A 15,217-nucleotide genomic window follows, 5' to 3' on the forward strand; every position below is an offset into this window, starting at 1 on the left:
AATGTTTCAATTAATTTAATATCATTACCACAGATACACTTATCAGCATTAATAGTTACCTGAGCTCCACAAAATTTTTGAGCTTTATAACACAACAAACTAAAAGTTCTGCATGATGGATGTATGTATGCATAATTTTAAGAAAAAAGTTTCAATTAATTTTATATTGTTACTATAAATACAATTATCAACATTTATACTGTACCTGAGCTCCATAAATATATTTATCCAGCATTTTGCCTCCTATCGTTTGTCCCCCTACATCCCACACTTGAAGAGTAACATTCAAATTTCCTGAGGGAAAAAAAATTATAGATATTGTGTAACCTGGAAAAATTTAGATAATAAAGATATATTATCAGAGTAGGTAATACAGCTCTAGCATATCAACATCAATAGCTTTTTACAAGTATACAATAAATAGGAACTAAATTTCAACAGATGATTGTATCATTTGGAAAAAAGTCATTTGTGTCCTGCTAAGTCATTAAGACACAGTAAAACTATAGCTAGATATTAACATATTTAATAGCAATGGAAAATAATTGGAATTGCATACATTATAACACTCCTGACTAGAAATTATATAACATACTCCACTGAAGAAACATGTAAAACTTTACAGAGAACGTTCTATAGCACAGTGCTGGGAACAGAAAGGTAACACAATCAGTGCCAACTTAATCAGATTTTTTCATACAGTGTGTCCTTTCCCCACCCCACCACAAATCATCTCTACAAATCTAGAAGAGAGGAAAACCTACCAGGTAACTTCACTTTGGCAGTGATGCTGATAGTAGTATACAGCTAAAGAATTATACAGTTGACAGATTAAAAAAAAGGAAGTATCAATACACACGTAAGTTGAGGATGCAAATTGTGCTACTTCCTCCACCCACCACCCCAAAGCAGGAAGCTAAATTGGGTATGATTTACATAATTTCATTTTCAAAGAATCTGTACTAAGAATAGACCTTCCCTCATATTCTAAACAGTTTTTAAGCTATGTTGAAACTGCTAAAAGGTTTTTAAAAACAAACTAATTAAAAAAATCAGTGTAAATACAAAATATTTAATATCCTAGAAGTCATACATATTCTGTAAGCCAACAACTAAGAAATGCACAGATCAAAACACAGAGAAAGGTATGTAACCTTATACGTACAAATATATTAAAGTATAATTTGTCTCATTTTGCATGGTAAGAACTGATTTCAAAACTGTACTGATTACCTGGGAACACCACTCTAACAGAGTAAGGACTGACAAAACCTTTTCTAATCTACATACAACTCACACGAATTACATTTAATATCAACTCTACTTATGCACAAATAATCACAAGTGCCTATTAGTTTTACTCCTAGATTTTAAAACAATGCAATAAATTCCACAACACAACAATTGAGAAATGAGTGAAAATGAACAAATCATTTTGGGCTGCTAAGAAAGATATATTCTTAATTCAACTGTTTTATATAGTTAACAAACTTATTTTACACAACGTGATCTATTCAGCTGTCAATTTATAACTAACATGCTCGCATTGGTTACACAAGGGAGTGTGCTTCATGGAAATATATCACAGCAATGCACGAAAATAACCAGCAACTTAAAACTATACAGCTGAATATATGCTATTTATGGTATTAAATATATCACACTCATATTTTCATAACGCATTTGACTTTAATCTGGTTAAAAGTAAAGATTTCCAAAACTACTACTTTGGTCTCAAAAATATAGAGATGAGTGTGAGACAGCACTTTTAAGCTACACTGACTTTTATCTAATACTAAGAGGTTTTCTAAATGGAGCTTAGAAAACACATCATAAACATTCCAGTTCAATAAAGGAAAAATTATAATGAGTGAAAAGATTATTTGTTTTGATAGTGCATATACTATGAATAATTCAGGGTTTTTAAAAGCTTAGAACATAAATGTCTGCAAACAATGCAGGAAAGTCTTCCATAAAGCATCTGGCATAGATAAACTGGTGAACTCACAGTCTAAAAGACTACACATCCTCAGTGTAAACAAACTATGCATACTCAAAGGCTCACCATGCTATATAGTAGTCTACCCCTATGTATTCTACTGGAATGTCACCATGTCATTCATGCCAGTTGTTTTGAAAAAAAAATCTTTATAAATATTATCACTTTCATACTCAACAATTTTCAGATGCCTAATTTTGTGTTCAAGTGCTTTAAGAAGTTTCTAACTTCATCTTTCCTCCTAAGAGTAATAATTATGAACGGTATACTGGGCTTAGTATCTGGATAACTGCATGGAACGACCTGAGAAATTTTTATGCAGTTAAATTAAATGGTCTAACAGTGACTGTTCAACTAAAAAAATCTACTATTAGAAATTATTTACTTTCCTTCACTAACAACAGAAAAAAGAAACAGGGTAGAAAAAAAAAAAAAGATTGGTATGTTCATTTAAGGTGAACTGGTTGTGAATTAGGACCTCACTAACTCCTGAAATTCATGCTGATGATCTCCTGTGCAAAATGCTTCATTTTCCCTTTTTTTCAGTTAGGTTCTATTATACTTGCTTTGTGCTCAGATTGATTCTGGGGAAGAAAAAAGGATGTTAAGATTATTTAGACAAAATTAAAAACTCCAGATAATTTGCCTACCAAATATTTAATTAACAACTATGACAGTAGCAAATGAAGTTTTCTGTTGGTATCTAGACTGTTTCTGCTATGAACTGAAGCCCCTGGGCTAATGTAGCAGTGATCCTGCAGGAACACACGTGATGCACTGGTTAACCTCACTTACAGTGCTGTACAGTCAGGATGGAACTGAAAACACAAGTCTGCCCACTTTTTGCACCAATGACTTTTAAAAAATCCTTTAAACAGAAGAATCCTGTCTACTGAACTGCATTCACAACCTTCCAAAACGTATATGACTATGGCTCTTAGGAGCTCTATCAGTAGACACTCTGACTAATAGATACACTGTTTAAGCACTAAAATCCACACCATGGTTGCACCCAGACTATACAAGATTCTGCATCAATAAATATAACAAAACCAATCTGCATTTGAAAAAAAAAAAAAAATTGACCAAACTGCATGAAGTGAATTTGTCAAGCTGAATACTAGAAGTCATTGTTCAAAATCAAAGGATTTACCATTTGTATTAAACTATATTGTTTTATCATGTAAAATATTTACTATTTTCACTGAAAAACTGCATTAGTTGCTAAAACAACTGGAGAAAAATACCACTTTTATCTTACAAAAACCAAGAAACCCCCAGAAAAACAGTACTTTATTTTACAAGCTAAAAGGTATTTCTAATGTGGCCTAATGTAAACTTTTGTGCAATTCTAGAAACAGGGAGTTTTAACTTCTGAAATCTTTGCTTACACTGATGAAGGAAAAAACCCAACTACTGAACAACAGTTATTCATTAATTCTCCTTCTAGATAAATCGAGGCTTTTTTTCCTGCTGATACACACGTAATTTCTGTGCAGTGGTATCAACTAACCTTTCAAGTAAACATAGCAGCTCTGCAAACCCAGAACTAATCGAGAAATTAGAAAAATCCGCTTACTAAAGTAATGCTTCCCATTCCAGTATTTAGAAATTTTACCACCTTCCCTCCCTCCCTCTCACTCCCCATGACCAGTCCAGCTTACCTATAAAACACAGGGAGCCATATATACCTAAACACATACAGAAGCATAAACAAAACCAGAATGACAACCCACAAACATTGTATCTTCCTGAATATGAATACAAACATTACTGTTTTGTTAATGATGAGGAAAATAGATGTACAGACTTTTTGGTGCTATTTTCACCTACATACTGATTTTATTACAAAATAAACTATGAATCAACGAAATTCACACACAAAATAAACTATGAAAAAAAATGAATGAAGCAATAGTTGATAATTTTCCAAATTTTCTACTCAACAAGAATATTTAGAATCCCAGTAATGTACTAATAGCTTCTGTATGCTTAACAGCAGGAAAAAAACTTTGCAAAATAAAAGTTCTCAGCATGCACACTGCATGATTTGTGGACACATTCCACTTGCAAGTACTGCTGTTAAGTAATATGTACACTGGTATTTTTAGAGGCATGAGCAGCACAATAAAAAAATTATTCTGTTGATTTTATGAAGAAATAAGCACTAGAATTTGGTACTTTATCACTCACCAGATACTAAAAAAGTACAGCAAAATGACCACACCAAAACAGTGAATGAAGGAATAGTCTGAAAAAATTATTGTTTCACTTAAGAAAATATATCAACATAATGACGAAATTATTGGCAATATAATTTTTAAAAAACAAGTTCAAGAACTGCATATATTTTCTTATAACTTCAGGTTATAGATAAAATGTTTAATTTCTGGGTTTGCTTCCCTCCCCACTCTTCTCAAGGAAAAAAGACAAAACTACAGAACTTGAGTCAACTTTATCAAATCTCACTAAAACTTTTAATAATTACACATACTTTTTCTAACTACTTCTGATTTCTGAATCCAGAAGAAAATGCACTTAATACTTGCATACTTAGAATAGGAGCAAACACGATCAATAAAAAGACTTATTTCAAATCCCCAATTGTTCAAAGACAAACTTGTACCAGCAACTATTCTTTTTTAATTATTTCTTTGCATTTTCCATGCAGTGTGCAGCAACTGGCACCTAAATAGTTTCTTTGCCATCGTGAAGTGAAACATCTTGAATGCTCAAACTGTATTTTTATGAGTGCCAAGGGACCCTAAATTTTAGTGGTCTATTAAATGCCAGCAATTTCATGCTGCCTTGCATAAAACAGCATTCACATATTAGAGCACTGCAAGTCCATAGCTGCATTATGCTTCTCTCACACAACTCAAACAGAAGTTGTGTATTTCATTAAAAATATATATGTATTTCCTTCAAAACACATACACTTTTCCAATTAATATATTTAAAGTTCCATTTCATTGTTTTGTGTTACACTATCCACATGGACAGAGAGTGCACTCAAGCAGGGATAATAAAATTCATCAATATAGACAGCATTCCTTTTATTTGAACTCAGTGTTTTACTTAGAGATGCAAGTTGCAGACACGTAACTGTCACCTGGCAAGAACGTACTAACAAAATTTTCTCTGAACAACCTAATTTACTTTGCCATAAAAATCACTGTACTAAGCTTATTGAGTACACATTACTTTGAAGAATCTGTTTCTGCAAGTCTTGCTGTCACCCAATCTTTCAGTGTTAGTTTTTATTCTCTTACCTGGCAATAATATCCTTTTCAAGAAGAAGTCCAGTCCTATGGTTTGTTTGTACTGCTTTCCAAATGTTTCTTGGGCAAAACGTGTAGCTAAGGATGTCTAAAACAGAACAGCATCAAATTAAGTTGTCATTTTAAACAGCAAAAAGCTTTATGCTAAACCAGAAGTATGAAATACAGTTAAGCACTTCTTAAATCAATGAATGCTAACAGTGTTCATGGATTTGGATTGACAAGCAGTCCAGTCAGCTTCAACATAATAACAGGAGGAAGCAGAGGCTACTAATTTATGCAAAAAGAAGCAAGGTGCATATTTCCTGATTTCAAAAATACTATAATAATAATATTAAAAAATTATACGCAGATCCGAATAAGGAATCATTAGTATGCTCAAACTGACACAAATCTAAGTGACACTCTTTGTATCTGAAGATCTTAATATTTTTAAAAACGTTCCTTTCCAAAACAAGGGTCATCCCCTGGTACAGAACACCATAATCCCAAACCAACCCTCTGGGAGACAACAGAGATCTGCACAGTGCAGAGTCCCACAGGAACTAAGTGTGGTGAGATTCCTGCCACTGCACATCAGTTTCAGGATCAGGGACTAAAGGAAGTATAAGATGGGAAGAATACTTTTTTGCACACAGAAAAAAAAACTAAACTCAAGTTCTGCACATTTGCAGAATCATTCCTTGCAGCAGAACTTTGGAAACTTATTTCTTCAACTGATATTTTATGCATTTATGAAAGCAGACCAATACATTGTTGATCTAATAATCAGCTTTTACTACATACTGATAAAAGGATTCACAACCAACCTAGATAAACTAATGAAGCAAGGCATTTATATTATGTCAGTAGCAACTGAATAGCAATTTAAGATCTCCATGCAAGGCAAAAAAAGAAAAAAAAATAGAGGAGGAAGAGAAAGGGAAAGAAAGAAAGAAAAAAAGAAAGGTCAACAAAAAGTAAAGGAGAAAAGAGTGGTACAATCATAAAGAATACAAAAGTTTGTACTGCAAAAAAACTCACTTTATTAAAAATCATAAAATACATCCTACGTCAAATTAGTGGTGTACACTTACAAATCTCTTGTTGACATGACATTTGTAAATATAAATACAAATTAAGCACAGAAAAAAATCTAAATATGCATTTACATAATAGGGAGGGAAAAAGACTAAGAGCCTCAGAAAATCCTTACACCATCCAAGAAAACTCAAAACAGGCAAGAAGGTTTTTCTTTTTTTGCCAGTTTTCTGTTCATCAAGACCCAAAGAGATGAGTCACACCAATTGTTACTAGAAACTGCGGTTAGAGCACATTTAGTAAAAATTCAACAGCAAAATAATGCAAATAGTTCTGAAAAATGAGAATAGGCAAGGTCTATGAATAGGATGGTTACAACAAATATCTAAATTAGGCTAATGATGTCAAACATACACAGGAAGAAAAGGTAACTTGGTTTTTTTGCATTAAAACATGATCACCAGAGCTCCAGCATTAAAGCTCTAGTATGAACAGGCAAAGATTTATTCAACTATTAAATTTCCTGTGAACTATTGTATTTCCTGTTTCTATATCATATTTATATTCCTATCACTGCCGTATACATAATGAATGATATTTTGATATCAGAAGATACATTAGGTAGTAACCCAAATTGTCAATTATAGATTATGGCAACATTTTCATTTACTGCACAGCATTCAAGCCCTGAGAGGATTAAAACTAAATAAATAAATGGGGGAAAAGGCAAGTAAACTACAAATAGTAAGAGTATGCTTATATATTTATATCAGCGTGGAAAGGAGGAAGACCACAGAGGATGAATCGTAAGAATATTCTTCTGCCTTCAGCTATGTGACAGTAACACTGACAACACACAAAATAAAATTCAACACAGATTCAGTCTATAGTATTGAAAAAGTCAGTAGAGTTGATTCTTTTAATCACAGTAGTTAGCATGTCAAAATTAAAAAGACATTATGTTTGATCTGTCATGACCTTAAAGATGTAGATGAGAACAAGAAGACTGCAGAAATACAACCTTCAGCCTTTTCCTTGAAATTTTCCTTTTTTGGAAAAGTAACCAGTGCCTGCAGTAGAGATTAAAGTATCATCTGACTATATCATGGAATTCTACATTCTCCAACATACTAATTTAGATCCTCATTAAATAAGTAACCACTCCCTTCTTGTTTTAAAGGCTCAGTAAATATTAGCTTATCACTCTGTGACACTCAATATTCCCTGAGAGCTTCTAGGGGTGTTAGTAAAAATAAACAACATACATTCAATTAACAGCCAACCTGTAAGAGCAGCAAGTCATCAACAGCATGGCAAAGTTCTCTTAAACTGTTTTTCTCTACTGTGCTGTTGAATGCAAAGGAATTTATAGCAGAAAATCATTGACTAACTCTTTTTAAATTTTTTCTAATAAATGTTAGAGCTCAAGAAGGTGTTGGATTACCAGACTAGAGTCCTCTATTTATTCACAGAACAAGCATTTATCCACAAAATACTAAGAGCAACAGTTGAAACTTCTCTACAACAATAAACAAAGAAGTTCTGTCAATGCATATTCAAGTACCTCTACAATGCAAATACTCCCATTAAATCCCAAAAGTGTTCCCTGCCATGCTTGCCATAGAAGATTTTGCACAACAGTTTTGCCTGAGAGGATATGCTGAGTCCAATCTATGTAAAAACTAACAAAAAATACAAAAAAAAAAAAGAAAAGTTTAGTAGAATTGTAGTTGTAAAAATAAATAAGTGGTCAGTGTTCATGTCCTAAAAAGATTGTACTCCATACAATTCCATCTCTTAATGCAGAGATCAGAGAACAGTATGACAGTATGAAGGCCTTGATCCTTCACATCTCTACTAAGACAACCAGGCCACCAACTCGAACAGCAGAATTTCCATCAGAAATTCGATCAGTTTGGCAGGTTCACACATTTGTCCTAAATACCTCAAAGTGAATGTTGACAACCTATTCTAAATATCAATATGCTATTGAAGGTTGCCTTTACAAATTCCCTCCTTTCAGTCAAGAAAAGGTCTTTAAGCCCTAATATACAGCAACCAAGATACCTGTAAAAAATAGTACATAAAATTTACAGTATTCTAGGGGCAAAATACAATGGGATATTTGGGACAGGGTTTTATTGAAAGAAGAAAAGATGGCATTTATCCTCATATGCAAGGCATGACAGTTTCTTGCTTCTATTTTCCAATGTCAACAACTCAGTATAAACTGATGACATGCTGTTCCTAAACACCTACATAATGAACAAATGGGAAAAAAAAACAATATCTATGAAATAAATTGAAAAGTCAATAAATGGAAGTAAATTGTAAGTCAAGCAGAACAAGCAATGATAGCCAGCTCTGACACTGACCACACACCACAGAAATATGGAAACTTTTAGAAAAAGCCCCACCAATGACAATTCTTTGAGTAAAATCCTATAGAAGAAACCTTTGAGAAAGCAATGCCAAAGTGTACTATCATAGTTGGAAGAAAGAAAACTCAACCCTAAATTCAATTGGGTGCAAGCACATAGTTCCAAAGTCATGATTTTCCATGCAATACCAACTTCACCAGCTAATTTCCAAAAAGTAACATATCTATCTACCCCTCTCCTCACTCCCTTCCAGAATATCAATGCTCTTATCCAAACACAGCAACACTCACCCCTGAGTCATGTTCTATCCTACTGGGAAAAATGTTAGGACAGACAAAATTAGAAGAAACATGAGGCTAAATAATGAAATGTTTTAACTACCATAAAAACAATTGTCCAAGCTGATCTATTTCCATCCACTCCCAACTACTGATGCAACTTTGTTCACTGAAAAAGAGAAGATTATTATGACTTTTTGATATTTGATGTTGATCTATTTGACATAGCTGGGCCAATCTGCACAGGACACTCGATTCATTTTGCAAGACTCAGCAGTGACAACATTTTTTACAACATTGATGAAGTTTTTGAACCCAAGTGTAACAAGACAATCCAGAATTGGCTCAATGCTTAAAAATCTGATATCCTAAAAAATCCTAAAGCAAGCAGGACACCATTCTTTATGCCAGCTTATGTTTTAGCTCTGCAAATTCCCCTACCAGCTCAAGCATTCATTCTTTCATTTTAACAATCAGTCATTGTTAATAGGAAAAGGTAGTATGTTTCTACTACCATACATTAGTCCCAGCTACAAGAGACAGCAGATAGACAGAACCTCAGCACACCTATTCTTCAGCACCTTCCTTTCCATGAATAGCTCCAAGACTGGCTTCCAGATGCCCAAAATCTTTTTCAACAGTAGCAGATCAAAGCAATGTACCTTAAATCGATATCACTACATACTTCAATATGAAGACAATCTGTGCACAAAAAGAGTAGAAATATCTGGGCCATAACTTTTTTTTTAATCCATACTGGTAATGAGGGTTTATTTTAATGTAAAATCATTTTGGCTCAGGAAGAGGGGGTTGATTTAAAAGCTAGATACATAAGGCTGCTGTGTGTATACATGTTCCTTCCTGTAATCAAAATCAAAGACAAAACTGATATTAATAATTGCTGTTTATCTTCATTTCACATTGTCCCTGCCTCTGATTTTAGATTGCTTTCCTAGTTTGTAAAAATCGTTCTCTATTATCTTTTTCCTAACCAGTCATGCCTCCCTCAGTTTTTCTTTTCAACAATTCACCATTTCCTTACCATCTCTATTTTACCCAAATAGTTTTATAGATTCTACTCTGTCTTACTCCTCTTATTCCTTCTTCCATTTTTACTCTTCTCTACTTAAGAGTTTGCTCCAGCAGTGCTTATTCTGACCCTTAAAATTCTAAGTATCCAGTCATTCATTTAAGCACCTCAAAACAAACGAATTGAAGCACAATATCCCTCCCTTGCCTCATAGATAAAGCAATTCCCACCTAGTGGAAGTATATTACCCTCAGTTTGAACTGACACTGATTTGTTTTTAAGCTACTACCAATCCCTGCACAGATCCTGAGTCACACAGCTTCTAAACAATGGGTAAGGAAAACAGAAAGCAAGTTTACACCTGACTCACAGCATTTCTTTTTCCTGGAGAAGCAAAGACCAGACAACCCCAGATGGCCAAGCATTCTTAATGAAATAAAATTCTACACCCCCCTCCTTTTTTTTTTTTTTTTGGCAGGAGAGGGAGCAGAAGACAGAAGTCAAACATGAACATCTCACACTGAACACAAGATACAATATTTCAGACACATGCCATTATTGTCTACACTCCTCGTGTCTGATGATCCCAGCAACAGAGGCAGAGAAAAAACACCACCTTGCACAGTAAAAGAGAAGCTAAGTGTGCATGTGTGTAAAGACCAGCTGTGAACCAGATGTGAAAGGCAGGATATTTAGAGTTGAAAACACATAGATATACATGTTTCAACAAGTAAGCAGAACAAGTAGCCAACAAAGAAGAGGAACCTCAACAATTTAGTCTTCTGGGGTGCTTGAAATTGCACTAGGTACATTTTACCCTTCCATTCCATTCTTTATTTTTACAAGATCTTACAATAAATCTATTATTTCATGTGTGTGCTCCAGGCCATCAGGATGGCGGGAAGGAGATTCTATTACAGCATCATCTAGAGGGGACAGGAGGAAAAGCAGCACACCACAGCATTGATGCTGCTCGTGCCCAATAACCTGCACTGGAAGCACGAGACTCCTAGAGCCAGCAAGAGTTTCAGTGAGTGGCAGCTCTTATGAGAGAGGTAGGGACCAGCAGGAATATACATCAAAACTCAAGAACACTTGAAAATCCATATTTGGTGAGAGGTCTTGCCACAGGTTGCTGAAGAGCAGTAGTGAAAGGATTCCTCAGTTTGAATGGAAAACTCCTGGGGAATGCTACCAGTGAAGCAGCACTTCAGCTGTCAGTCCTGTGTATTTATTACATTCTCATCACACAGTTGCCTGGAATTGCCCATCTACTGACTCAGATGAACACAATACCACTTCAGACTGGGTTTAGAATCACTGGAGACAAAAAACTGATTTATTTCTTCATAGGGTTCTGAATAAGTAAGTGAGCAAAATCACACAGGTACTTTCATTAATTAATGCCAGGCAGTTCCATTTAAACAGCTCTAAGGACATTTCTCACTTTTCATATGAATTGTGAGGCAGGCAAACTTTCTACTACCCGTAGTTTCAAAAGTTAATGACAGAGGAAAAATGTATACTTCAAGCATACAATAAATTTACTATTTTCAGGTGTATCTCACAAAATTATTCAGGCTACATATGGCAACAGATACGTTCAAGAGTATGGAAAAGATCGGTGACTATTTTTATGGTAAGAAAGCAGTCTTTCTTTTGCCTACTTTGGTTTCTCTTTGTCAAAATTTCTCTTTCAAAAAGGCAGGTACTACTTGTTGATAAATAAACTTTTATAAACTGTATTTCACTATGTTGATTATTAGATGGGGGGGGGGAAATAAAACAAAAACATAAAATCACAAACAAAAACCAAATGGACCCAACAGTGCCTTTCCAAACCCTGAAACAGTAACTCCAATAGCCGCAAAGGGTTCTATACACGCCAGGAAGGGTTGGTGGCTCTGCAGCCGGCACGAGGGGCGCCTGGAGACCCAGCTAAGGAGCCTTCCAGTTCGTCCTTTCGAGGGGAACCGCGAATCCTGTGCTCGGCTCCGACCGCAGCCCCCGGCCCGGGGCCACCGAGGGCAACTCTGGGCTATTCCAGCGACTCCGGCCCAGCAATTCCTGCCTCCGGCGCGCGACCAGCAGCGCAGGGGGATCAGCGGGAAACTCCGTCAGCACCACAGGAATTACGTGATTCGCCGCTGTTTTCCTTACGGCTCAAGAAAATTGGATTAAAGCCGTGCTCGTCTACTTGTTGATGATGCCTCTCCGGGTGCGGGAGACCCGTCGGAGGGCTCGGCTGCCGGCACGGCGCGGACACCGGCGGGGAGAGCCCGTGACTCCCGCGAAGGGCCGGGAGCTGACCGGGAGCAGCCAGACGGATATCGCGACAGCGCGACAGACGGGAAACCGCCGCGGTTGCTCCCTCCCTGCTCAGCAGCAGAGCCGGGGAGAGCGTTGAAGGGGAAGGCCGGGAAGGGGCTCGGGGCACCGCGGCGAGGGAGAGGAGCTGCCGGCGGGGCCGGCACTGACCTTGCCAGTGGTGCCGTCTCCCAGCACCACCAGCTTGAGCTGGCGGTCCGGACTCTCCTCGTCCTCCGAGTCCGACATGGTCCCTAGGGCCCCGGCGGGGAAGGAGAAGAGGCGGAGGGCAGCCGGGCGGAGCCGGGCGCAGGAGCGAGGAGGGGACGGGGCGCAGAGCGAGCGCGGCGCTCACGGAGCCCGCAGCGGCGCCGGGGCCACAACCGCCATCTTGCCTCGGCGCGCCCGCCGTCGCTATGGCCCCCGCGGGGCGAGACCAACGGGAGCGCCCAGAGAAGGGGGGGGGAGGCGGTAGATCGAAGGCGCGAGCTACAGCAACAAGTGCAGCAGCTGCTGCGGGACGCCCCCACAGCAGCCCCCTCAGCGGCCAGGCGAATGGTTCAGCCCGGCTCCCCGCCGCACGCTGCGCTGACTCGGCCCCGCAGTGACGCCCCGCGCGGTAACCAAGCAACAGGGGGCGGGGCGGGGGCGGGGCTACAGCCCCGCTGAGGGGAGGGGCCAGCCCAGTGTGGGCCTGCCCGGTGGGGCAGGTGTGTCGTGTTATGTCAGCTAAATAAATAGGTGTGAAAACTGAATCAGAGTCACTGCATGGTTTGGGTTGGACGGGAACTTTAAGATCATCTAGTTCCAACCAGTCCTGCCGTGGGCAGGGACATCCCACCAACCTGGCCTTGAACACCTCCGGGGATGGGGCATCCACAGCTTCTGTGGAAAACCTGTTCCAGTGCCTCACCACCCTCAAAGGGAAGACTTTCTTCATAATACCTAATCTCAAACTTTTCTCCTTCATCTTAAGGCCATTCCCCCTCATTCTATCACTACACTCTCTTGTATAAAGTCCCTCTCCAGCCTTCTTGTAAACATCTGTAGGTACTGAAAGGCCTCAATAAAGTCACTCCGGAGCCTTCTTTTCTGCAGACTGAACAATCCCAATTCTAGGGATGCCACCGCTTTCTTACACAATCTCAGAACTTTTCTATCCATATGGGCAATCAGTAAGAAAACTTGACATAGCCATAGCTGAATTTTAGATCATTTACATTATCATGCACCATGTCTGCAGAGAACAGGTTATAATTTGCTCTCCCGTTTTCCCCATATTTGAAAACTTCACTGTGCCCTTGGCCCGTCATCTTTCCCATAGACTAAACAACTCCTCTTCAGTCAGTCTTTCCCTGGGTTGTCTTTCCTAGACTTCTGATTATTCTTGTTGCTTTCCTTTGGCCTCTCTCCACTTTCTTGGCGTGGTGTGCCAAAAGCTGGATACAGTACTTCTGTTGAGGCCTTGGGAATAATGAGTAGAGTGGAAGTATTACTTCATGTGTCTTACATACAAGACTCCTGTTTATATATCCCAGTATGATGTTTGTTTTCTGACAGTATGACATTGCTGATTCATACTGATCCTGATTTACTAAAAACCTTCTGAATCCTCTCCTGTTATTGTAATTTCATTCACGTTTGTAATTTCATTCACGTTGAAGCTTTATTCCTATTTAACTGTAGTGCTTTCTGCTTTTCCCCATTGAATTTCATCCTATGTTTCAGGCTACTTGCACCATTTGTCAATATAACTCTATTTATAATCTTTTCCTCCAAAACGCATGCCATCCCTTCCAACTTGGTTATATCCACAACTTTAAGAACCATATTACCTATTCGAAAGTCATTAATACTGATATTCAATAGTGCCAAATCTCTGCAAGCCCTTATTTGACATATTTTTCCAGTATGACAAGTAACAACAATTCTTTGGACATTGTTTACACGACAATTTGAATAACAGAGACAGCTAGAACTCTTTAAAGTACAAATGTACTCTAATGGATTTAAAGAATTTTTAGAACAACTTTGTGTAATGCCTGAATAGAAACCACACTTGTTTCAGTCTCTTTCAGGCTTTCTTTTTGAAATTTATGTCTGAAATTTCCAATATTACAAGTACACTGTTTTACTCAAACTTCAGCAGCATCAAGAAGGTTCCTTATTACTCATGTGTTCAAATTTGTTTGTGGTCAAACGCTTTTCCAATGACATTCTAGGGGAAAAAAAAAAAAAAAAAGGGAGGAGGATAATAAAAGACTTAAACTTCTAATGGAAGACTAGACACTCATCCTTGTCACTCCATACTTAAATTCAAATTAAACATCTTACTCATCAAACAATCTTTTAGCCTAATTGTACTGCAAGTTCTCTCAACTAGGAACTTCAGCAGCAAAATCAGCATCGGGACTCAGCTGAACAGCATTTCTTTGCAGGAAGAACACCAGGGATAAGCACAAAATTTTCCTTTGTGATTTGTGACATAATGTACAGATTACAATTATCAGTAGACATTTAAAAGCTCCACATTTCACACCAGGGCAGACAAGTGATTGATATACCTTGTTGGTGGAACTGTTCAGATCCCTGAGATTCTGCCTCAGTCAGAAAAAAACATAAAAGATTAATTCAAAGCTTCCTGATGATTTTGGGGAGAAATAGGGCTTTATTAAACCCCCAAGATCAAAGTCTATGGGTGCAAAATCAGGATGATCAGAAAGCAAGGTTCTCCAGGTGTCCAGGCTACATTTATTGTCATCTGAAATACAACAAAGAAATGTGTGTTATAATACACATCTCCAAACTTAATTTTCTTCTTAAATTATTTTAATTTTTCCTCCTCAAATCACCCAAGCTTACTAAAAATTACATCATCACCGAACTCAGTGTAAAATACGGAAATAACTGTTTCATCTCTA

At 37.6% G+C, this 15,217-nt stretch overlaps 1 protein-coding gene across 2 annotated transcripts in view; it reads right to left on the minus strand.

Moving 5' to 3' along the window:
- The window catches only part of RAB28 (RAB28, member RAS oncogene family), a 63,909-nt gene extending 51,200 nt beyond the window's left edge, over positions 1–12,709 (minus strand). The window contains exons 1-3 of one of the 2 annotated variants that reach the window (XM_050338258.1): positions 12,468–12,709; positions 5,272–5,368; positions 206–294 (exon numbers count right to left, since the gene is read on the minus strand). In XM_050338258.1, coding sequence (XP_050194215.1) covers positions 206–294; positions 5,272–5,368; positions 12,468–12,545 — 264 coding nt within the window. In that variant the 5' untranslated portion in view covers positions 12,546–12,709. The remainder of the gene's footprint in view (positions 1–205; positions 295–5,271; positions 5,369–12,467) is intronic. The other variant, XM_050338257.1, reaches the window with a different exon arrangement.
- Positions 12,710–15,217: the final 2,508 nt, after the last annotated feature.

The sequence above is a fragment of the Myiozetetes cayanensis genome, unplaced genomic scaffold, assembly GCF_022539395.1.
Source record: "Myiozetetes cayanensis isolate MyiCay16 unplaced genomic scaffold, myiCay2020 scf7, whole genome shotgun sequence".
Classification (NCBI taxonomy): Eukaryota; Metazoa; Chordata; class Aves; order Passeriformes; family Tyrannidae; genus Myiozetetes; species Myiozetetes cayanensis.